The 25401-nt window shown below is 42.6% G+C and overlaps 1 protein-coding gene across 3 annotated transcripts in view; it reads left to right on the forward strand.

Moving 5' to 3' along the window:
* Positions 1–25401, forward strand: part of LRP8 (LDL receptor related protein 8) — a 240313-nt gene that overhangs the window by 125497 nt on the left and 89415 nt on the right. For all 3 annotated transcript variants that reach the window (XR_008846595.1, XM_056532188.1, XM_056532190.1), the window contains one exon: positions 10016–10144. Coding sequence is in view for 2 of the 3 variants with exons in the window: in XM_056532188.1 (XP_056388163.1) it covers positions 10016–10144 (129 nt within the window). In the remaining variant the exon portion in view is untranslated. The remainder of the gene's footprint in view (positions 1–10015; positions 10145–25401) is intronic.

The following is a 25401-nucleotide window of genomic DNA, read 5'->3' on the forward strand; positions in this document are numbered from 1 at the left end:
GTGTTTGACCATAACAGCCAGTGTTATATACATCATATGCTTTATATTGTATTTTTTCTGGTTCATACTGTGCCCAGTCACTTGTAATCCATGCATACAGTACCTGGTCATTAGTAATCCAGCGGTACAGTACATAGTCATGGTCCAGTGGTATATCCTGTGCCCTGTCTTTGGTCATCCAGTCAAGTATATAACGTATTATGTACTCGATCCCCAACTAATCTAGTACTATGTAATTATCCTTTTTTAATAGAGGTCTTGTGGTATATACTGTGCTTACTTATTGGTAATCCAGTGGGATGTATACCTTTATTATTATTATTAGTCAGTGGTAGTTCAGTGGTATATAGTGTCCCCTGGTACTGGTAGTCCAGTGGTATATAGTGTCCCCGGCACTAGTAGTACAGTGGTATGTAGTATCCCCTGGCACTAGTAGTGCAGTGGTATATATAGTATCCCCTGGCACTAGTAATACCCTGGTATATAGTATCCCCTGGCACTAGTAGTCAAGCACTGTATAGTATCCCCTGGCACTAGTAGTCAAGCGCTGTATAGTATCCCCTGGCACTAGTAGTTACATGGTATATTGTATCCCCTGGCACTAGTAGTTACATGGTATATTGTATCCCCTGGCACTAGTAGTTACATGGTATATAGTATCCCCTGGCACTAGTAGTTACATGGTATATAGTATCCCCTGGCACTAGTCGTACCCTGGTATATAGTATCCCCTGGCACTAGTAGTCAAGCACTGTATAGTATCCCCTGTTACTAGTAGTCAAGCGCTATATAGTATCCCCTGGCACTAGTAGTTACATGGTACATTGTATCCCCTGGCACTAGTAGTTACATGGTATATAGTATCCCCTGGCACTAGTAGTACCCTGGTATATAGTATCCCCTGGCACTAGTCGTACCCTGGTATATAGTATCCCCTGGCACTAGTAGTACCCTGGTATATAGTATCCCCTGGCACTAGTAGTACCCTGCTATATAGTATCCCCTGTTACTAGTAGTCAAGCACTGTATAGTATCCCCTGTTACTAGTAGTCAAGCACTGTATAGTATCCCCTGTTACTAGTAGTCAAGCACTGTATAGTATCCCCTGTTACTAGTAGTCAAGCACTGTATAGTATCCCCTGTTACTAGTAGTCAAGCACTGTATAGTATCCCCTGTTACTAGTAGTCAAGTGCTGTATAGTATCCCCTGGCACTAGTAGTACAATGGTATGTAGTATCCCCTGGCACTAGTCGTACCCTGGTATATAGTATCCCCTGGCACTAGTAGTACCCTGGTATATAGTATCCCCTGGCACTAGTAGTCAAGCACTGTATAGTATCCCCTGTTACTAGTAGTCAAGCACTGTATAGTATCCCCTGTTACTAGTAGTCAAGTGCTGTATAGTATCCCCTGGCACTAGTAGTACAATGGTATGTAGTATCCCCTGGCACTAGTCGTACCCTGGTATATAGTATCCCCTGGCACTAGTAGTACCCTGGTATATAGTATCCCCTGGCACTAGTAGTACCCTGGTATATAGTATCCCCTGGCACTAGTAGTACCCTGCTATATAGTATCCCCTGTTACTAGTAGTCAAGCACTGTATAGTATCCCCTGTTACTAGTAGTCAAGCACTGTATAGTATCCCCTGTTACTAGTAGTCAAGTGCTGTATAGTATCCCCTGGCACTAGTAGTACAATGGTATGTAGTATCCCCTTGCATCGGTGGTCCTGTGCTGTATAATATATCCTGGCTGTATAGTATTCCTTGGCAGTGATAGTACTGTGGTAGAAGGGCAGAGCCTGCAAGTAACATGGATGGACGTGTTTAGCTATTGCTCCAGAGGTTTTTTTTTTTTTTTTACTTAATTTTTTTTATTTATTGAAGAAATTGTCCATTTAATTTCCCAGCATCACCTGTATTCCCCTCAGTCCTGTCATATACATCCAGTGCTCTCCATGCTTATCGGCTTCTTCTCAGTGTGGTATTGGCTGTTTTTTTTTTTTTTTATACCTGGTTCTTTGGTTTGGCATCACAGGGCACAGGGTATAAGCTGACTAGTTAATAAATACTAACACTTCTATTACTATTTGCCTGTGGATATATGTATATGGCAGACACTGGACTCTATATTGCCTATACTGTACCATATCGCTATTTTAATGACTATTTGGGACATAATAAATATGACATACACTGCTGCTATCCTTTATTACCAAGACTGTAGAAGTAGTACTTTATGCTAATACTCCAGGATACATGTGGAGAAATAAATATGTGTGTATGTGTATATATATATATATATATATATATATATATATAATAGGAAAAGTGAAGCAACAAACATGGGTGCCAGCAGCCAAGCTGTCCAGGAGAAAGAGAGCGAGAGAGAATTTGAAGAATGTTGCAGCACTCCCAAGGTAAGTTAAAGAGGTATCTTTATTCCAACAAGCAAAAAGGGGCAATGTTTCGGCTGCCCATGGGCAGCCGAAACGTTGCACCTTTTTGCTTGATGGAATAAAGCTACCTCTTTAACTTACCTTGGGAGTGCTGCAACATTCTTCAAATTCTCTTTCGCTTTCTCTCTCTCGCTTTTTCTCTCTCGCTTTCTCTCTCTCGCTTTCTCTCTCGCTTTCTCTCTCGCGCGCCTTCTCTCTCGCGCCTTCTCTCTCGCGCCTTCTCTCTCGCGCCTTCTCTCTCGCGCTTTCTCTCGCTCGCTCGCTCTTTCGCTCGCTCGCTCTTTCTCTCGCTCGCTCTTTCTCTCGCTCGCTCTTGTTGGAAAACTGTTTTATTGCTCTGACTACAAACGTGCACACAACAATACCGATCATCTCTTCGAATTTACTGAATTACATAGATAACAATACTGCAATGTCTCCTCCTAAGATGCAGCCTTTTCCTGGGAATCTGAAGGAATCTGCTAGACCCAAGCAATGAAGATACCTTAAATATTCCTTAAATGAAACATGTTAGCGTTCCCAAAACCCCAGCCAATATGGTTCCCCAGGATTATGGACCAATCCACCTTTCCGAGAAGCAAAGGAACTGACTCTAAAGCAAATCCAGTGAAGACTCTTTGAAAAGACCACCCAAAATTGCATAAAAATGCTCTTCTGTGGTGGTGGTCTGCTCAAAGAAAATGTCCACTATGCATAATGTATTCTAGACTGAAAATTCATCACATGAAATCTGTTCTGGATAAGGGGGTGGTCTTCTCAAAGAGGATGGTCTTTTGGAGATGCTTTAATGTATCTGGAAAAGTTCTGGCTGCTAGTGCCTCATGTTAATGTTTGCTAACAGGTAAATTGTTGAGTTAAAGGGGTACTCCGGTGGGAAAAAAAAAATTAAAATCAACTTGTGCCAGTAAGTTATACAGAGATGTAAATCATTCCTATTTAAAATTCTTAATCCTTTTAGTATTTATCAGCTGCTGTATGCTCCACAGGAAGTTGTGTAGCGCTTTTCAGTCTGACCACAGTGCTCTTTGCTGCCACCTCTGTCTGTGTCGGGAACTGTCCAGAGTAGGAGAGATTTGCTATGGGGATTTGTTTCTATTTTGGACAGTTCCTGACACAGACAGAGGTGACAGCTGCTGTATGCTATAGAGGAAGTTGTGTAGTTCTTTCCAGTCTGACCACAGTGCTCTTTGCGAAGTACTAAAAGGCTTAGGATTTTAAGATTTGAAAAGATTTGTTTTCCACCGCAGTACCCCTTTAATGTATATGTTCGTCTTCCCAGATAAGGTCGGGTTCAGCATACAGAGTAACACATTTCTCAACTAGATGATAGAACCGCCACAATCTATTATTCATCTCAACTCTTAGGTCTGAACAATGGCGACAGAAAGCTGACAATTTTGGAGAACCATCTGCGACATAATAATGTCAGATCATAGGTCTCCTGGAGGGGGCAGAAGGTCGTCACCTTGATGAATTTGTTGAATCCTGGAGTAAGATACTTTTTCCGGATTTATATTTTTTTCCTCGGTCTTTGCTGTGGAGCGTGCACGCCATGTACCAAGCAGACGCCCCCCTCCTGGAGCACCCCCAGACCGTTTTTGGCGCCGTTCTTCAATTGCAATAAAAGAGATTAAGTTCTGCAAGTCGCCTGTCACCAGCAGAGTATCCTATATGATAATGCCATATATTCTCTGTTTCCTGATTTCTCCATGGAATTACAAAAACAGAGAGCCATTTTCTCGGAGGTGAAGAAGTCTCTCCGAGAACGTAATATTCCCTACGCTAAGCTATATCCGGCTCGTCTCTGGACTGTCGACAAAGGGACAAAGCAGTTTTCTTCAATACACTTGAGGAAGCTAAAGATTGGCTCCTACTCCAACACTGGTCACCGTAAAGTGACAAATTTACAGATTGAATTTCACATTAGCCTGTAAGCTTTATATATTTGTCTTACTAAGGTTACGCTGGTTCCTCCTCTATTTATCTTGGTTATTCTGCTGCTAATAGACTCGAGAAGATATCTCAGGACTTCATTATATCTATGTAGTTAATGTTCTACCTATTGTACATTTTTCTTTACGCCACCTATTAAATTACAAAGCTATAAAATAAAGGCTGAGGTAAAATATATATATATATATATATATATATATATATATATATATATATAATATCCCCTGGTACTGGTAGTTTAGTTGTATATAGTATCCCTTGGCAGAAGTATATAGTATCCCCTGGTACTGGTAGTACAGTGGTATATAGTATTCCCTGGCACTAGTAGTTCAGTTGTGTTTACAATCCCCTGGCAATGGTAGTCCTGTAGTGTATGTATATATAAAGTGTCCCCTAGTACTGGTAATCCAGTGGTATACAGCATTCCCGGTCATTGGAAGTTCAGTGGTATATAATAACCCCCTGATAGTTTTAGTCCACTGCTGTATAGTATCCCCTGTCTCTGGTAGTGTGGTGGCATATAGTATTCCCTGGTAATGGTAGTCCAGTGGTATATAGTGTCCCCTGGTACTGGTAGTCCAGTGGTATATAGTATCCCCTGGTACTGGTAGTCCAGTGGTATATAGTATTCCCTGGTAATGGTAGTCCAGTGTTATATAATGTCCCCTGGTACTGGTTGTCCAGTGGTATATTGTGTCCCCTGGTACTAGTAGTCCAGTGGTATATAGCGTCACCTGGCACTGGTAGTTCAGTGGTATATATATTATTTCCTGGTACTCGTAGTTCAGTTGTAAATAGTATCCCCTGGTACAGGTAGTTCAATGGTATATAGTATTCCCTGTCTCTGGTAGTTCAATGGTACTGTATATTTTATTCCCTGGCACTAATAGTCCAGTGGTGTATAAAATCTTCTGCCACTAGTAGTCCAGTGGCTTATAGTGACCCCTGTCTGTGGTAGTCCAGTGGTATATAGAATCTCCTGTCTCTAATAGTTGAGTGCTTTATAATATTCCCTGGCACTGGTAGTCCAGAGGTATATAGGGACCCCTGGATTTGGGAGTCCATTAGTATATAGTATTTCGTGTCATTATCGTCCAGTATGGTGTATTGTTTCCAGGTAATGTATGTCTCAAGTCTCATTAATGTTACAAGCCCTTAAAGAATTAACACGCTGCTCTCTAATAAATCAGCCCCAGAAAAATCTGTCTTCATTCTGCGTTAAGACATAAATAACACGGTGCCAAGCAGAGCCGGAACGTGGAGACAAAGAATGTCACATTGTTCTAATGGAGGAAAGCTGGTTGAAGAGTGATTCTGTGAGCCAAACAGCTTTTTCTTTTTGGAGATCAGTGCACAGAAGTAATCTGAGCTTTATATATAGGGACTCCGACAAATATAGAACTAATTACTGGCAAATCTCGCAAGAGGAAGACCTGCTTAATGCCGGCCGTGATAGGAGGCAATGCAATTACGGCCATGCATATTCATTAGAAACCAAGTTGGGTCTACGAACAGTGCGCCCTGGCATTGTGTGAGGTGGTGGGGGGAGCACTGGCATCGACCCAGTACCGCGCACATACCCTCATTCCATTCATAGGCCAAAGTCTTTCACTTGCTACTATATCCCCACCCTCTGTTTCTCCCCTACTTAGATATAATAATCTCTCTTTACTGAATACTCATTGTTAAATTACATTTCTTTCTGCCGCCTGGATGGGGTTTATTAATAAGCCTTGATCCGGATGCCTTGGCAAGAATGGCAACTTTAACATTCTCCTTCCTTTTTTTTTTTTCCTCACTACCTGCTGAGTTTTTGTTAGCAGACTGTAAGAATACTACAATGTAAATAGTGCGGCTCCCGGAGCAAGGAAGAAAATTGTCAGAGCAGTCGATGCATTACAAGGGGGAGGCGAGGGTTAGTCCCTGCCATTGTAAATGCAATGCAGCGCACAAAGTGTATTCCAGGTAGTTTCTGATTAAGGCTGTGTACTGACGGAAACCCGTCAGGCTGGTTATATCTGCTCACATGGATATATATATATATATATATATATATATATATATATACACACATGTGTGAACAGAGGTCAAACGGTGGCACTACTAATAATAGGCAATGCGGTGGTTAATACTCAAATTACTGCAGGAATAGGATAGTGATGTAGCGATGGAGATCAAAACCAATAGAGTCTCCGGTGGTGCTGGGATAAATAAAAGGATAGATGTATCAGATATATGGTTTCAAGAAACAAACAAAGATATCCGCACTCACCGCTGGATTCACGACACAACGCTCCTAGGTAGAGATGGCGGTGGATCTCAGTGGTAGGTGATGCATAGCGCTCAAAGTCTATTAACTTCGAGGCGCTTCTTCCGGCCTCGAAGATCTTGGTGGTAGGTGATGCATAGCGCTCAGAGGCTATTACGACAATTTCATGCGGTGTGGGCTTCTTCCGGCCTCGAAGAGGCTGGAAGATGCGCACACCACGGGAAATTGCCGGTAATAGCCTCTGAGCGCTATGCATCACCTACCACCGAGATCCACCAGCATCTCTACCTATGAGTGTTGAGTCGTGAATCCAGTGGTGAGAGCGGATATCTTTGTTTGTTTCTTGAAACCGTATATACATACATAAATATTTATATAAATATATATATATATATATATATATATATATATATACATACACACACACACACACACACACACACACACACACAGACCAGTGCTATAGGTGAGCCCTGTTACAGGTTTTGCATTGGGGTCCAGCATCTTCAAGTTTCCTTCCAAGTTTCAACCTTTCCATATTATTTTTACTGTGACTGTTTCAGGTTTTGCATAATAACACTAACCAAAATACCATGAGCCCTGTTTTCTCCTGTAGCAGTGTCTTGTCCATTGTACTGCTGCACCAGCACATCCCAACCATTAACACAGCAAATTGCTTGGCTCATTTGTGTGCGTCGTCAACAGCCCATTTCCCTGGGGTAACCTGGTACTGCCAGTCTTGGCAGGAGCCGACAGTTTGATATGGTTGGTTGGTTTGTGTTCCCAAGAAAGAACTTCTAATGAGAAAGTGTATATGTGCATCTTAAGTGCCTCGTCTGACCTGTTACGCTATAAACCTTGCACATCTTTCTCCTGATTGTCCTCTCTGTAAGGTTTCTTGGTTCAATTATTATATAGAACCACCATATTCTTAGTAGCACATATCAATGAGAGAGCAAAACAATTCATTCACCATGGACCCGATGACACGCTAAATGTGTGAAATGGCCTGTCATCCTATGAACGTCCCAACTTGACCTTCCACCTGTCTGCTCCTCAATCGCCGTATGCCTTGCTTGTATGTTTTCACATGAAAATTAAATGTAAGAAACCATAAAGAACGGGTGAGTGCACCTATTTCTTTTGTTCCCTTTCGTGTATATGTGGGTTACAGTCGTTTACTAGATTACGATTGCTATGTACCAGTTTGAAGGGGTACTCCGCTGCTCAGCGTTTGGAACAAACTGTTCCGAACGCTGGAAACTGCACTGGGAGCTCGTGACGTCATAGCCCCTCCCCCTCATGCAGTTACGCCCCGCACCCTCAATGCAAGTCTATGGGAGGGGGTGTGGCGGCTGTCACGCCCCCTCCCATAGAATTGCATTGAGGGGCCGGGGCATGTTGTCATGAGGGGGCGAGGTTTTGATGTCATGAGCTCTCTTTGCCGGCTCCAGCGTTCGGAACAGGTTGTTCCAAACGCTGAGCGGAGTACCCCTTTAAGTGTGGAACCTCAGATGTGAAGTGACAGAACTAGTGGTGCCAGGAATTTCCCCTCTTTGTCAAGCATACATTCTTATTATTGCCATCTGAATTGAAGTGTACACTTACTGTACATACCCATGTCATGGAGTGTACAAGTCAGTGGTGAACATGACCATGCAACATATGACTTATCACTTTCCTAACTCAATTGTTCTCCAAACTCATTGGGTGGAGACTTGTCCGAGGCTTCCCACATAGGACAAGGGGCCTTATTTGGGGTCCATAATCCACCATCTTTACTAATCTTTCTGCTGCCAACCTTGCACTGGTTTTATACCTTCACCTCTGCTGTATGTGTGGCTTTTCAGCAATGTTTGAATCCTTCGTGAAAAACCAATAAAAACAGATTGCACTAAATTACAGGGCTGCAGGATAGAGCTTGACATGATGTGATTCTGCCGGCTCTCTCTAATACTTAGAAGCTGCTGATGCATGTAAATCACAGGACGGGCCTCCAATCTGTGTATTGCATGCTCTTGAACGGAGGGAGGATTCGGAAAGAAGATCATACATTCCTGACATCAGCACCACAACTATACTGTCCTATGTTATCCTTGTCTTGACTCACTACAGAAAGGGATTATGGTGGAGGGGCCTTATGGAACCCATATTTACTTGTAATGCCTCTTATAAGACAATACAATGTATTAGGAAAGTCTTCAGACCCTTTTAAAAAAAAAAAAATTTTTATTTTTTTAATGTTGTGTCCATGAGCTAAAATAAAAAAGTTAATGTTCTGCGATCATTAGACGCTTGGTAGCCCGTAATGGCAAAGCGAAATCAGAATGTTTAGAATTTTTTGCCGATTTATTGAAAAGGAGAAACTAAAATATTTTGACATAAGTATTCAGACCTTTTACTCAGGATTTAGATTTAAAAAAAAAAACCTTATGGTATCGATTCCAGTGTGCTTGGGATCATTGTCTTGTTGCATGGTGAAGCTCCAGCCCAGTCTAAGGACTAGAACACTCAGGATCAGGTTTTTATTGAGAATATCTCTGTACTTTACTCCATTTAGCTTTCCATCAGTCCTGATTAGTCTACCTGTCCCTACAGCCTTCCCTGTAGTAGTCATGAACAGCAGTGCCTGGTTTCCTTCAGACATGAGGCTTACAATTGAAACCAAAAAGTTCAATCTTTTGAAAGGGTCCTTGGGGTTCTTTTTTCCAGTTTGGTGGGGTGGCCAGTTCTATTAAGAGTCCTGGTTGTTCAAAACTTCTTCCATGTAAGAATTATGGAAGCCACTGTACTTTTGGTAACTTTATATGCCACCGATTTTTTTTTTGTACCCTTCTCCAGATCTTTGGCTTTACACAATCTGGTCTCTGAGCTCTACACACAGTTGTTTCCTCCTCATGGCTTTGCGTTAGCTCTGATATCTATTGTCAGCTGTGAGACCTTATATAGACAGGGATGTGTCTTTCCTAATCCTGTCCAATCATCTGAATTGTTGATGACTCCAGTAAAGGTGATAAAAGAGATGATCAGAAGACACGGGAGGCCTCAGAGCTAAATATCAAGTGTCATAGCAAAGTGTCTGAATACTTATCTGCATGTGAAATTTCAGTTATTCCTATAATTTGCAAAAAAAAATTCAATAATGTTAATGGGGTATGGAGTACAGAATCGTGGGGAAATTTTTTTACATTTTTTTTTATTTGAAAGGTTCTCTAAATGCATAATTCAAGTCAATATGGATCATGTCATTCTAGGTTATACTATATGACAAAATAAAAGTTATTCCTCATCCTCTCTTGTGCTGATTAACGTATTTTCCTTCTCTCTTGCAGTGAAGCAGGTTTGTGCTGCAGAGAAGTTTAGCTGTGGAGAGTCCAGCAGTAAATGTATCCCGGCCACCTGGAGATGTGATGGAGAGAGGGACTGTGAAAATGGCATCGATGAGAAGGACTGCCCTTCTGGTGAGTTACAATTATCAGTGAAAAAAATGCTTATCTGGAAAAACGTAACTAAATTTCACTTGGAAAAGTCTGCTACTTCTTTCTTTTCTCTATTATTTTATCTGCCATTACTTCTCAGAATTGATCAGGGCAGGTATGATGGGATCAAGTACTTTGCTGCCGTTGAAGGTTGCCCATGTAGCACACCTCCAAGTCTTGTCTAGACTATCCTCCAACCTTAAACAATTTATGTTTTACACAATACGGAACATAAGAGGGGCAACACATAGAATTGTAATGATGTCTATGTCTAAAGCTGGCCAAAAACATAAGAGAAGTGTCAACCAATAGCACCTGTTTCGGTGGTACCAGCCTACTCTCTGCATATGGCGGCCTCCAAAGTCTCCCAACAATAGCAGATGTTTCAGGGCAGAAGGATTGGGCAGGTAGATTTGATTTTCTTCTCTGGGAGAAAAAGCTGCTGGTTATGCTAGCTTTAGCCTTGTGTGATCCATTCCTCGATCACCAAGAGCTGCAGTGGACATTGCTCTTAAATGGGCACTGTCACCAAACTTTTTTTTTTGATATGTTGTAGTACTTATGTACTACAACATATCTCTAATGTAAACCTATTAAATTTTTTTTCATTAAAATTGTTTATTTTACTGTTGAAAACCGGCCACTAGGGGTCTCCCTCCTAGTGGCCGGCTGCAGGCTGGCGTGACGTCACGCCTGAATTCGGACTGATGCTGGCCGGGCATCAGTCCTAATTCATTCTGCCTGCGCTCGCTCCCTGCCTGTCAATCAGAATGGGGGGAGCGAGCGCTGAGAGCGCATTGGCTCCCTGGCTTGACATGCTGGCCCCGCCTCCCCAGCATCTACACGCCGCCGCTGCCGCTTTGCACTAGAGGTATGGGGGGGGGGGGGGTGTTTCGGGGGAGAGCCGCTGTGAGGTGTTTCACCTCACGCCGCCGCTGCTTGACATGCCTGCCCCGCCTTCCAGCATCTACCCGCCGCTCTGCACTAGAGGTATTGGGGGGGGGAGCGCCGCGCTGCTGCTGCTCTGCACATAGTTATTGTTTTCACCACAGGGTGCCTCCAGCTGTTTCACCACTACAACTCCCAGCATGCCCTGACAGCCAGTAGATGTCAGGGCAAGCTGGGAGTTGTAGTGGTGAAACAGCTGGAGGCACCCTGTATAGTGGACTAAGGGCGGAAGTGTCGGCCCCAGCAGGCATCAGTGACGTAGTGCCTGCTTGGGAAGTCTGCCTGGTGGTGAGCACACTACCAGGCAGACAAAAAGACCTTTTAATATAGTAAAAAAAAAAATGTAAAGGCAGGGAGGGGGTTAGGGATAGATGGGCAATAGGCAGGGACAGAAAAAAAAAAGAACGGATGGTGGGAGCTACCCTTTAACTTTGCTTGTTTATCATATAATGGGATCTGTTGGGGTGCTGGTATATTGTTCACTATTTTAATAACAAGAATAGCACTGCATGCTGCACTGTTTTATATATATATATATATATATATATATATATATATATATATATATATATATATAGTAATATAATATAATTGAAAACGCCAATGTAGGCTCTGAAAGGTAAAGTGAAGACAGCCTTACATTTATAGTATTTTGTCCTACATGAGGCAAAATATGTGCGTGATGATTACTAAATGCCCATCTTACCCTAATTCTGATCACAATTATGGGTCAGATGTACAAAGAGTGCTGCATGGGGCCATGACCACGTCCAACACGAAGACCGATTACATGCAGTCTTATGTTCCTCCTTATCCTTTCTTTACTGTATGCAGACTTTCTTAGTAATCTCGGTAGGTGGCATTGGTTACCCTCCTGCAAGACCTTTCAGCATAGTTGTCTTTGATGTGATCAGAATTAATCAGTATGTCTGGAAAAGCTGGTGGGCAAGTAGCCCCCTTTTGGTGTTGACATCACGGAAAAAAAAAGAAGAATTTGGCTTCAAGTTTGGCATCTGTCACTGCAATAAATAGACCAATAAAGTTGGCCAGACACAGGTTATGCGGACCAGGGCCCTTATTCTATAACAATGTGTATGTTCAGCATAGAATCATTTTGGGTAGTAACCAGATTTTCATGAAAGGTTATGGTAATTTGGTAATCTACCATGACAATCGCACTGTCTCCGTATCCCTTACTTAAGGAAGAAAAAAACACTACAGGAACCCCATATCATTCTATGGGCTTTCAGTCTAAAATGTTGCCTAGTGCGAGAAATTCAGTTGTTATGATACTTTGATTTGGAGACATTTGTTTATTACTGTAGGAAATGCATTATGGGAAATTCTATAACCTATGTATTGTTAAAAGCAGTTTGTATTCTATGAATAGATTACCGTCTGCCATAACCTGGGCTGGTGACCTGCAGACGATGAAAAGCGCGACAAACTCAGACGCCCCTCAGGCTCATCTGCCAAAATTCTCATTTCATAACTTAAAAGTTTTGATGAGAAAACAACACTTTGGCAGATGAGATGAAACCTCCAATGAAATCAGAAACTGCCGTCCACCCTCCCTATTGCTCGTGATGGGGATTAATATACCCGAATGGCAAACTTCAAATACAGAACGGACTGTGGGAGCTGTCTACTTGTCCCAAACATTTTACTTCTGTAAGATCACGCCTCATGCAGCTGGCTTTGTATAAAACATCACAGGCTCTGCTCATATATGTTTCATGAAAAAAAAAAAAAAACTTGGCATAAAGTTTCCTCTATACAAAGTGAATGCAGACCAGGGCATGCTGACGGTGTACCTAAAAGAAGGGGTCTCCAAAGACGGCAAATGAGTAAAGCGGTAAGCAAAACATACTGGCAAGAGCGCTAAATAAACAAGGATCTTATGAGAATATGCAGATTAGGATGTCGGAAGGAACAAATCCACATTTAACTAAAAGTAAACAGCTCCTTGTGGGGATGCAAATCTACACGCACGGGTTTCATGTCAGCGTGCTGCAGGCTAACCTGATATTCATTCAGGCTGGGCCTCATCTCATGGCAGGAAAGATAGAATAATACCAAGATGAATTTTGTGTTGAGCTTTTGACGTAAGAAAATCGAGTCCATTAAGTTTTGATTGATTTATTTTTGTTGAGTAATGGTATGTACCACTGGCCTCCAACCTGTGGTTTTCCTTCTGGGACTTGTAGTTTCACAACAGCTGGATAGTGACCAATTGGAGAACACTGGCAAATACCAAAAGTGCCCAACTGGCTGCCAAGCCCACAAGGACACTGAAGAGACACTTTAAACATACATATGTTAGGAAATAGGCAAAGGGTTGTCCATCTTTTCTTTAGGAGGTCAGGATAGATTCCAGGACCCAGGTAGTCAATGACACGAGACACTTAGTAATGTTAATCTGAGTTTCTGTTGTCTGTGGCATTGTCTGTAGTTGTGCTTTATACCAGTCATAGTCTACCAGCTACTGAAGTGTCCTGGCCAGTCATCATCTGAAGGCTACTAGAGGGGTGTTTGCTACACCAGCCATAGTCTACCAGCAAAGTAAAAAGAAGAAAACACGGGGGCACTCACGGAACTTCGGTCAAAGCAGGCTTCTTTATTCAGGTGGCGGCTGAACACATGTTCTGGCGGGGCGCCAGGAGCGAGCTCCTGGCGCCCCGCCAGAACATGTGTTCAGCCGCTACCTGAATAAAGAAGCCTGCTTTGACCGAAGTACCGCGAGTTCTCCTGTGTTTTCTTCTTTTTACTTTGTTGAGATTGCCGTCTCTCTATACATGGGTTGTGCACCAGGTGAAGTCTACCATTGCAGGAGTTGCGGTCTCACTGCTGCACCAGTCAAGTACCCTGTTGTTCACTACTAACGATATCCACCAGTGCCAGCATATGTACCTTTTTCAATGCTTTATAGTCTACCAGCAGTTTGCTATACCAGCCATAGTCTACCAGCTACTGAAGTGGCCTGGGCCAGTCGTAGTCTACCAGCTACTGAAGTGGCCTGGGCCAGTCGTAGTCTACCAGCTACTGAAGTGGCCTGGGCCAGTCGTAGTCTACCAGCTACTGAAGTGGCCTGGGCCAGTCCTAGTCTACCAGCTACTGAAGCGGCCTGGGCCAGTCCTAGTCTACCAGCTACTGAAGTGGCCTGGGCCAGTCCTAGTCTACCAGCTACTGAAGTTGCCTGGGCCAGTCCTAGTCTACCAGCTACTGAAGTGGCCTGGGCCAGTCCTAGTCTACCAGCTACTGAAGCGGCCTGGGCCAGTCCTAGTCTACCAGCTACTGAAGTGGCCTGGGCCAGTCCTAGTCTACCAGCTACTGAAGTGGCCTGGGCCAGTCCTAGTCTACCAGCTACTGAAGTGGCCTGGGCCATTCCTAGTCTACCAGCTACTGAAGCGGCCTGGGCCAGTCCTAGTCTACCAGCTACTGAAACGGTCCATGTAAGCCACCGTGCAAAGGCTTCTGGAGAGGTCCATTACAATCACAGTCTACCAGCTTATGAACTTCCCTGGGAAGGAACAATGTGGGTTTATGCCAGGAAGGACTGTTCATGATTAGAGATGAGCGAACTTACAATAAATTCGATTAGTCACAAACTTCTCGGTTCGGCGGTTGCTGACTTTTCCTGCATAAATTAGTTCAGCTTTCCAGGGCTTCGGTGGGCTGGAAAAGGTGGATACAGTCCTAGGAAAGAGTCTCCTAGGACTGTATCCGTCTTTTCCAGCCCACGGGAGCACCTGAAAACTGAACTAATTTATGCAGGAAAAGTCATCAACTGCCGAGCCGAGAAGTTTGTGACGAATCGAATTTACTGTAAGTTCGCTCATCTCTATTCATGATAACATACAAAAAGTGTATGAAACTGTCCAGTGCTCCCGGGGGGTGGGCCCACTCCATCCCATTCCATCCTTGAGAAAGCTTGCTGTTTTTTTGAAAAATAAGTTTGGTGTTAAAGGTAGCTTGATATTTACTCCGATATGGGGAAATTTAAACATTAAGAAATTCATTCTGGGTAATCACCAATTTTTGGGAGAAGAGGGGAATTAATAAGCTAGATCACCATTTTGTAGATGGTCAACGGAGTGCACTTAAAAGAGCACTCTGGACTTAAAGAAAAAGAATTGCAACTACAGTTTGCAGTAAGTAAAACAATAAAGAGATTTTTAAGGTGTATAGACACGTGGGAATGGAAACACTCTTGCACATGGGCAAGATGAAAAAGGGGATTGTCAATAATGTATAATAATTTAATAGGTGAAAATAATCGAATTTTGGTAGGTGAGAAATGGTTAAAAGAGGTAGGCCCCCTATTAGAGATGAGCGAACTTACAGTAAATGTGATTCGTCACAAACTTCTCGGCTCGGCAGTTGATGACTTTTCCTGCATAAATGAGTTCAGCTTTCAGGTGCTCCCGTGGGCTGGAAAAGGTGGATACAGTCCTTGGAGACTCTTTCCTAGGAATATATCCACCTTTTCCAGCCCACCGGAGCACTGGAAAGAAACTAATTTATGCAGGAAAAGGCAGCAACCGCCGAGCTGAGAAGTTCGTGACGAATCGAATTTATTGTAAGTTCGCTCATCTCTACCCCCTATCTGAGAATAGCTGGAGTAAAATCTGGCTAAGTGCCCAAAAGGTTTCATTAAAATATGGAGCACAGACTAACGCAGTTTCGGCTCCTGTATAAAGTATACTATGCCCCATATGATTTAAGTTTGTAGTACGGAATACTTCAACCTGCCCGAAATGTTGGAGGAACGTTCAAATTTCATACATATGATATGGTCTTGTAAACACATTGAAGTGTTCTGGACTAAAATCGGAGAGGAAATTGAAAATGGAACGGGCAGACAGTTACCGGGAGACTGTGACTCCCTTATTATGGGTAACATTGTGATGTTGAGAGAAATTTATTTGATATGATGTGTAAGGTGGTTTTTTTTTTATGCCAGATTGTTTATTTTGCGCAAATTGTTAAGTTCAGAACCTCCCGATCCAAAACAGTGGCTGAAAGAGCTTGAAATCATTAAATGCAAAGAGCAGATATGAATTAATGGGAAAAGGGGAAGATCTCAATGGCAGAAAAATTTAAGAACTGGTAGTAAATATAAAAATTTTGTAATTTAAAAAAAAAAAAATTTTCCCCTGGCTGACAAAGAGGGAGGGGGGAAGGGATATAGTGGGGAATTATAAGATATTGATGGATATACAACATATGGTTGTTCTAGGATTGCTTTTTCAAAGAATTTCTATTTTACTTGATCTTGATGTAACATATGTATCTATAAAATGAATGCCAAGTGTTGATGGATTTTAATTGTTTAATAAAAAAATAAAAAAGATAAAAAAAAGTGATCAGCCATAGTCTAAAGGCCACTGGAGTCGTCCATGCCAGCAATTGTCTACCAGCTGCTGATATTGTCGCCATTGGCAGTGATGGTAGATCCCATCACTGTTGGTTGCTCCCCACTAGTCTCTGGCTATGTTGCCGCAGCAGGTATATGCCATACATACTGATATCACCGCTGCTGCCTGCGAGATTGGCTTCTGTGACATTTGTCAGTACACGCCGGCCTTATAAACGAAGACCATGTGAGCAGGGGTTCTGGACTCATGTAAGGGTTAAATGGTGAGTTTGTGCATTTTTGCGGCTTTAGGCCATAGGCAGCTGCCCTAACCCTTTCAATACTGAACCAGTTTTTTCATTGTTCTCGGTCCTGTAGAAAAAAGACAGGCCAAGTTCATGCGCATCAGAACAAATAGAAGCATGTTTGTGTAGGACTCCCTGTTATTGTTTGTATTTGATTTTTGGATTTTCTCCAATCTTTTTGCTATCTTTCTATCTAGCTGGCTTAATCGTAACCGTTGCCATGGTAACCGCCTCTGATACGGGGAGGACCCTCAAGCACGTGTCTCTTTTGTCTTCCTAGAAAGATTAAATGACTGACTGGCCCGGGAGTCATGTGATGGGACTCGAGGTCAGGGGGTTTGTCCACTGATCTAGAGAGGCTCCCTCCAGCTTTAACTCTTGTCCCCCCCCCCGTCTTGTTTCCTCGTGTATAATTAGCGTGTATTGGCGCAGTACGGGCATTGTTTTCCTTTCGCAGAACAGATCTTTAAACCACGCTTGATGATAATCTATGACTGTTTTGCAGCAGTTGCTGCTGTTATTGAGAATTTATCCGTCCATGATAAAATGGGAATATTCTGCAGCATTTCCCCACTGTGCAGACATATTTGTGAGGAATTGTTGCAGATTTTGCTGCAAAAATGCTGCAGATTTGCTTTGTAGTCAATGGGGAAATTGTGCAATAACTCTGCAGCGTAAATCCGAACCTCGGGTCATTTTATGCGCAGATTTGCTACCTATCCCATCCACTTTGCTTCAACTGTAATATGCTACTCATATTCCGTATGTGAAGCTGCTGTAGGGCTGCAACAAGCTATTAATTGCCCAATCGATTTGTTGCCGATAAATTAAGCGATAAATGGGCAAAAAACTACAATATGACCATAAAAGATGTTCAGTAGGCTTCTAAAAACAAGTGAACAAGGTTTCTTATGTTTCCCCCGCACCCCTATTATTACTTGGCACAGTGTTTCCCAAACAGGGTGCCTCCAGCTGTTGCAATACTACAACTCCCAGCAAGCTTGGACAGCCAAAGGCTGTCTGGGCTTGCTGGGAGTTGTAGTTTTGCGACAGCTGGAGGCACCCTGGTTGGGAAACACTGACTTAGCATTTAAAGTGAAACTTTATGCCCTTGTACAAAGGTTCAGAGACCATCAGTTAGGGCATAATGCGATCTAAGAGAAGGTCCTTTTCCTTACTTTGTCTGCGGTTTGTGAAGTTATATTCATGCTGACTTGTATTGCCGGTGAACAGTCGGAGGGTCCAGCGACTTAGCCCGCTCCCAGCATGAAGACCTGTACGTCAATCATGCAGTACCAGCAAAGCAAAAAGGGACCGTCTCTTAGATCATATTATTCCCTAACTGATGGGGCCTGTACCTCGTACGAGGTGAAGATGGTACTGTGCTCTGCCCTCTGCCCAGCCGGCTCCCAGCGGGGAATATAAAGTTACAGTGCTGTGATGTCCTATTCCCCGCCGGGAGCGCTGATTGGTCAATCGGTGCCAACCAATCAGAATTCCTGGCGGGGAATATGACATCACAGCACTGTAACTTCATATTCCCGTGCTCATATTGCCGCCCACAGAAGAGCAGCGCTGATCCAAAAATGTTACAGATGTCATAACACTGGCGTTATTATGACATTTGTAACTAATTTTTTGCTTAAAGGGGTACTCCGGTGGAAAACATTATTATTATTATTATTATTATATATATATATATATATATATATATATATATATATATATATATATATATATTTTTTTTTTTTTTTTTTTTAAATCAACTGATGCCAGAAAGTTAAACAGATTTGTAAATTGAAAAGATCAAACAACTATATGTATATATACCAGCGCTTCCACTCAAATGTTCTAATATTAAGCTGCCAGGTATTAGTTATGGATCCCTGTATTCTATAAGAAGGGTTTTTGGAATTAAAAAAAATATATATAATACAATAATACCGGCGCTGTAGAAAACAACTATTTATTTATTAATTAATAGTGATAAAAAAAAGGAATAAAAACAAAAAGAATACATTAAAAATAAATTTTAGATTTGTAAATTACTTCTATTAAAAAATCTTTACCCTTCCAGTACTTCTTATCAGCTGTATGCTACAGAGGAAATTCTTTTCTTTTTGAATTTCTTTTTTGTCTTGTCCTCAGTGCTCTCTGCTGACACCTCTGTCTGTGTCAGGAACTGTCCAGAGCAGCATAGGTTTGCAATGGGGATTTTCTCCTGCTCTGGACAGTTCCTGATACGGGCATCAGATGTCAGCAGAGAGCACTGTGGACAAGACAAAAAAGAAATTCAAAAAGAAAATTATTTCCTCTGTAGCATACAGCTGCTAAAAAATACTGGAAGGGGAAAGATTTTCTTATAGAAGTCATTTAAAAATCTGTTTAACTTTCTGGCACAAGTTTATAAAAAAATATATATATATATATATGCAGACAAGGTAGAGCTGCTCACCACTCCTGCGTCTACTGCACGTCCTCGTGCTACGGACACCGGTACCGCTTCCGGCTCAGTAGAAATCGCAAAAGAAAACGTCCGGCACTCAGGGAGTTGCAGGTAAAACTTGTAGATCTTTATTCAGACGCTGTTAGGCAGGACAAAAACTGACGCGTTTCGCACGCTCAGGTGCTTAGTCGTAGATCTAAGCACCTGAGCGTGCGAAACGCATCAGATTTTTGTCCTGCCTAACAGCGTCTGAATAAAGATCTACAAGTTTTACCTACAACTCCCTGAGTGCCGGACGTTTTCTTTTGTGAGATATATATATATATATATTTGTTTTCCACCGGAGTACCCCTTTAACAATGAATCTGAGCTAGATTAATCAATGGCCGTTATCATTTTTTTACGAAAATATTGATTAATCATTGCAGCCCTAATCTTCTGTGTGTAAACCAGAGCAGAGAATAGCTACAAAGAACGTTTCTATCCACTTCCCTCTCAGGAGGACCTGGCTGTACAAGCATTACATAGACAGGCCATTGCTTTTAATAGACACTATGTCATACTGTTATCCCATGGCGGCCCTGCGGAAATGTTGAACACTTGCCTAAAGGTTCGCTTCTCTCGTCGATGCCTATTACACACTGCAGTCATAGCAATAAAGATTCTGACATTTCAGTCAGGTGGAACAGATTTCGGTCAGTCAGAAATGACATTTTCACCCACCGACGGTCACCAAAAGTGATAGTTTTCAACTAGTTTCACAAAAAAAAAAAAAAAAAAATCACTATTAGTTAAGATTTTTGCAGAGTACATTTTGTTTGCATAAGGGATCTGAGTAAGCATTTTTGTTGCAAAGTTAAAGGGGTACTCCGGCGCTTAGACATCTTATCCCCTATCCGCCGCTGGGGACCCCTGTGATCTTGCATGCTGCACCCCGTTTATAATCAGTCCCCAGAGCGTGTTCGCTCTGGGTCTGATTACTGTCGATCATGGGGCCAGAGCGTTGTGACGTCAAGGCTCCGCCCCGTGTGACGTCACGCTCCGCCACCCTCAATGCAAGCCTATGGGAATTATTATAAACTGGGTGCGGCGTGCAAGATCACGGGGGTCCCCAGCGGCGGAACCCTCGCGATCAGGCATCTTATCCCTTATCCTTTGTATAGGGGATAAGATGTCTAAGCGCCGGAGTACCCCTTTAATTTCCGTGCCATTATTTGTAATTACTGATGCAAAGTTGCTAGAAGGTGGCCGTGTGTATAAAGATTCAGGGAGATTTTTGTACATTATGGCCCAGATTTATCAAACCGTGCGAGAGAGATTCCCTCAGCAACCAATCACAGCTCAGCTTTCACTTTACCACAATTCGTTAGCCGAGCTGTGATTGGCTGCTGTGGGCTCCACCTTTTCTCTCACACAATTTGATATGCAGGGCCTGTGATAGCACATGATAGCTGTTTTGGATGTTCCTTATAGGGGGAGATTTATCAAAACCTGTATAGAGGAAGAGTGGCGCAGTTGCCCATAGTAACCAATCAAATAGCTTCTTTCATTTTTCACAGGCCTCTTTGAAAATGAAAGAAGCAATCTGATTGGTTGCTATGGGCAACTGCCCCACCCTTCCTCTATACAGGTTTTGATAAATCTCCCCCAATATGTTTTTATAACCCTTTTGGATAATATTGTTTGATCATTATTTTAGTATTTTTGAGAGCACAGTCTATTGTTGACGTACATGATTGTGAGGTAGGTGTATGAGTGTGTGTGTGTGTGTAGATATATATACAAATATAGATACAGTCATGGCCGTAAATTTTGGCACTCCTGAAATTTTTCTCGAAAATTATGTATTTCTCACAGAAAAGGATTGCAGTAACACTTGTTTTGCTATACACACATTTATTCCCTTTGTGTGTATTGGAACTAAACCAAAATTGGGAGGAAAAAAAGCAAATTGGACATAATGTCACCAAACTCCAAAAATGGGCTGGACAAAATTATTGGCACCCTTTCAAAATTGTGGAAAAATAAGATTGTTTCAAGCATGTGCTGCTCCTTTAAACCCACCTGGGGCAAGTAACAGGTGTGGGCAATATAAAAATCACACCTGAAAGCAGATAAAAAGGAGAGAAGTTCACTTAGTCTTTGCATTGTGTGTCTGTGTGTGCCACACTAAGCATGGACAACAGAAAGAGGAGAAGAGAACTGTCTGAGGACTTAAAGGGGTTATCCACCATAAGGTAATTTTAGTACGTACCTGGCAGTAATGGATATGCTTCGGCAGGATCTGCGCTTGTCTTGGGGCTAAATGGCTATCGTGTGAGATTACCATAACACTGTGGCTAGCTTTTTGTGAACTTGTATTTCCTGTTTGACTTTTCTTTTTTTGACTACAAATCCCACAATTCCATTTTCCTCCCTCCCATACATCCGCCACCCTACCCATCGAAACAAAAGACCTGTGGTTTTCAATCAGGGTGCCTACAGCTGTTGCATTAGTTGCAGATTGATCCCTCCACCTATTGAAGCAGGCTCCCTGTCATCAGCTGACTAGTGAGTCAGGTCTAGGCCGCATTGCATCCTGGGAAAAATCTGAGACAACAGTCATTTTGTATGCTGTTAAAAATAAATAGTGGGGTGAAAATCACAGAATTGTGAGAAAACCGTCACACACAGGTAAAGACACTATATTATGAACTACACTAACTTTACAGCCCCTGTAGCATAGTCAAATAAAAAAAATCCTGGTATACCCCTTTAAGAACCGAAATTGTGGAAAAATATCAACAATCTCAAGGTTACAAGTCCATCTCCAGAGATCTAGATTTGCCTTTGTCCACAGTGCGCAACATTATCAAGAAGTTTGCAACCCAGGGCACTGTAGCTAAACTCCCTGGGCTTGGACGGAAGAAAAAAATTGATGAAAGGTGTCAACACAGGTTAGTCCGGATGGTGGATAAGCAGCCCCAAACAAGTTCCAAAGATATTCACTTTGTCCTGCAGACTCAGGGAGCATCAGTGTCAGCGCGAACTATCCGTCGACATTTAAATGAAATGAAACGCTATGGCAGGAGACCCAGGAGGACCCCACTGCTGACACAGAGACATAAAAAAGCAAGACTACATTTTGCTAAAATGAACTTGAGTAAACCAAAATCCTTCTGGGAAAAGGTCTTGTGGACAGATGAGACCAAGATAGAGCCTTTTGGTAAAGCACATCATTCTACTGTTTACCGAAAACTAAATAAGGCCTACAAAGAAAAGAACACAGTACCTACAGTGAAATATGGTGGAGGTTCAATGATGTTTTGGGGTTGTTTTGCTGCCTCTGGCACCGGGTGCCTTGAATGTGTACAAGACATCATGAAATCTGAGGATTACCAAGGAAGGCGCCTTCCAATAAGAGAGACCTGGAGCAGTTTACAAAAGAAGAGTGGTCCAACATTCCGGCTGAGAGGTATAAGAAGCTTATTGATGGTTATAGGAAGCGACTGATTTCAGTTATTTAAGTTAAGGGTGCCAATAATTTTGTCCAGACCATTTTTGGAGTTTGGCGACATTATGTCCAATTTGCTTTTTTTCCCTCCTTTTTTGACTTAGTTCCAATACACACAAAGGGAATAAACATGTGTATAGCAAAACATGTGTTACTGCAATCCTTTTCTGTGAGAAATACTTCATTTTCTAGAAAAATTTCAGGGGTGCCAAAATTTACGGCCATGACTGTGTATGTATGTATGTATTATATATATCATTTTTTTATTTTTATTTTTTATTGCCAAATAAAAAACGAAAGCTCTATGGTGCGAAACATGTTAGGGGACTACTTGATTTGATGTTTTAATCATTGTTGCGGGAGGGTGTTGGGTGCACTGCAGGCACCAGATATTGCAGCTTTCCTATGAAGTGTGGCACCAATATTTACATCCACGTTCTGTTCATAGGTGCCATGACACTTGTTTATACAGAACATTGTTCATTTCCCTCAGGTAATATAGGTAACACTGCATTTCATATATTTTCCTTTGATTTGTATACACCGATAAGTTATTTATTAGTAGGGTCTGTAAGGAGGGTTTTTGTGCCCTTTGGGTATTTTGTGATTCTGGTGTTGATATACCCTTGACCCTGAAAGGGTAGATTTTTTGGATTAACTGCCCCATTGCCTCCCCCATTCCCGGTTTTATAATTACCTGTTCCCGGGGTCCGCTCTACTTCTGTCTTCGGCGCCATCCTCCTGAGCTGTCACTGTGCGCAATGACGTTGCGTTGAGGACGTCACTCGTCATTGCGCTGCGCAGAGCAGCGCACAGCGTAACACAGGACGCGTAGGAGCCAGAAATAGCGTGGGCCCCGGGAACAGGTAATTATAAAACCGGGGATGGGGGAGGCAATGGGGCAGTGCGGCATGGTGGTGGGGGTGCGGGGCATTATCGGATTATCGGCAAGGTAATTGCCGATACCGATAACGTCCAAAATCGTGAATATCGGGCGATAATATCGGCCAAACCAATAATCGGTCGATCCCTACTTATGAGCTGCTGAAGTTGAGTGGTTTTCTGTCTAAGTGCTCACTGATGACACGTGTCTCGGGAACTGTCCAGAGTAGAAGTAAATCCCCATAGCAAACCTCTTCTACTCTGTGCAGTTCCCGAAACAAGCAGAGATGTCAGCAGAGAGCACTGTTGCCAGACAGAAAATAACAACTCAATTTCAGCAGCTGATAATTAGTGGAAGGATTAAGATTTTTTTTAATAGAAATAATTTACAAATCTGTTTAACTTTCTGGAGCCAGTTGATATAAAAAAAAAAATTTAAAAAAAGTTTTATCCTGAAATACTCCTTTAGGCTGCGTTCACATGCTATTTGTTCTTGCGGGTTTTCCGCTGCATATTTGAAAGGGGCGGGCTCTTCTCGGCTGCCCGTAGCGGATTTTCTGCAGTGGAATTTACGCTGCGGAAAATCTGCCACAGTCCCTACTGACTTCAATGGGGTTTGCGGTGGATTTTCCGCAGGGTAAATTCCTCCGTGGAAAATCTGCTGCGGACAGCCGAGAAGAGCTCGCCCCCTTACAAATCCGCAGCAGAAAACCCACAAAAACAAATAGTGTGTGAACGCACCCTTAAAACAGTGCCTGCTAGTAATTGTGTATGGCAGCCACAGTGGCCCCATAAGAAGACCAGCCACCAAGCCTCCATATTCGGCCAGACATCGAGATTCCATTGCCTGATGCAGAACCATCCATTAACCCCTTGTTTCCAAATATAGGGCCTCCAGCTGTTGCAAAACTACAAATCCCAGCATGCCTGGGCAGCCTTTGGCTGTACAGGCATGCTGGGCGTTTTAGCTTTGCAACAGCTGGAGGCACCCTGGTTGGGAAACACTGCATTAACCCCTTATCTTCTCACTTATTCCTCCTCTACTAGTGCTTTTAAGCAGCCTCCTGACCCCTTCTGTTTGAACATTCAAAGAGCGCAGAAAGTCTGACAGAACCTTAGTATGTCCAGCATTTTTATTCTAAGCGTGCTTAAAGGGGTATTTCAGCATGTTTTAGGAATTTTTGTCAAATGCCCCAATACCCCTGTAAGGCTAAGGCAACACGTGAATGAAATGCACCTCGGCCAAAAAGTGCTTAAATGTCGCCATCTTATGTCACACTATGGAAGCGCGTTTTCAAATTTGGTTCTTGAAAATGAAAGCTGTGCTGTGATTGGTTGCCGTGGGCATCTGTCAGTTTTTTTTTTTTTTTTTTGCTTTAATTGCCAGTCACTGGCCATTTACTACTTTAACTACAGGCCTTTACTTATGCGCCATTTTTCTCAACTCGTCCTGTACAGCAAATCCTTAGCAAAATCTTACTTTTTAAAGAAAAACTTTTTGTATCACTTTCAGTTTTAAAAAAACTAGACATGTCTTAGAGACACGTCAAAAGTTCTGATAGGTCAGCGTCTGGGTCCTGAGACCCCCACTGATTGCTAGAATGAGTGGGATATAGGGCTCAGCGAAGTGCTTTTTTCCCAGCCTTTCTCCTCTCTGCAAGAGATTGCTTATTTGTAAAGCCTATGGGGCCCGTTTCAGCAGCAAGGAGAGGGGTGCTGCGCTGAGGTTCCTCTTCCTGCTTGTTCTAGTGATTAGTGGGGTCTCAGCACCCAGATCCTGACCGATCCAACCTTTGCAACATGTGGGGA

Source organism: Hyla sarda, chromosome 7 (genome assembly GCF_029499605.1).
Source record: "Hyla sarda isolate aHylSar1 chromosome 7, aHylSar1.hap1, whole genome shotgun sequence".
In the NCBI taxonomy this organism is placed as follows: domain Eukaryota; kingdom Metazoa; phylum Chordata; class Amphibia; order Anura; family Hylidae; genus Hyla; species Hyla sarda.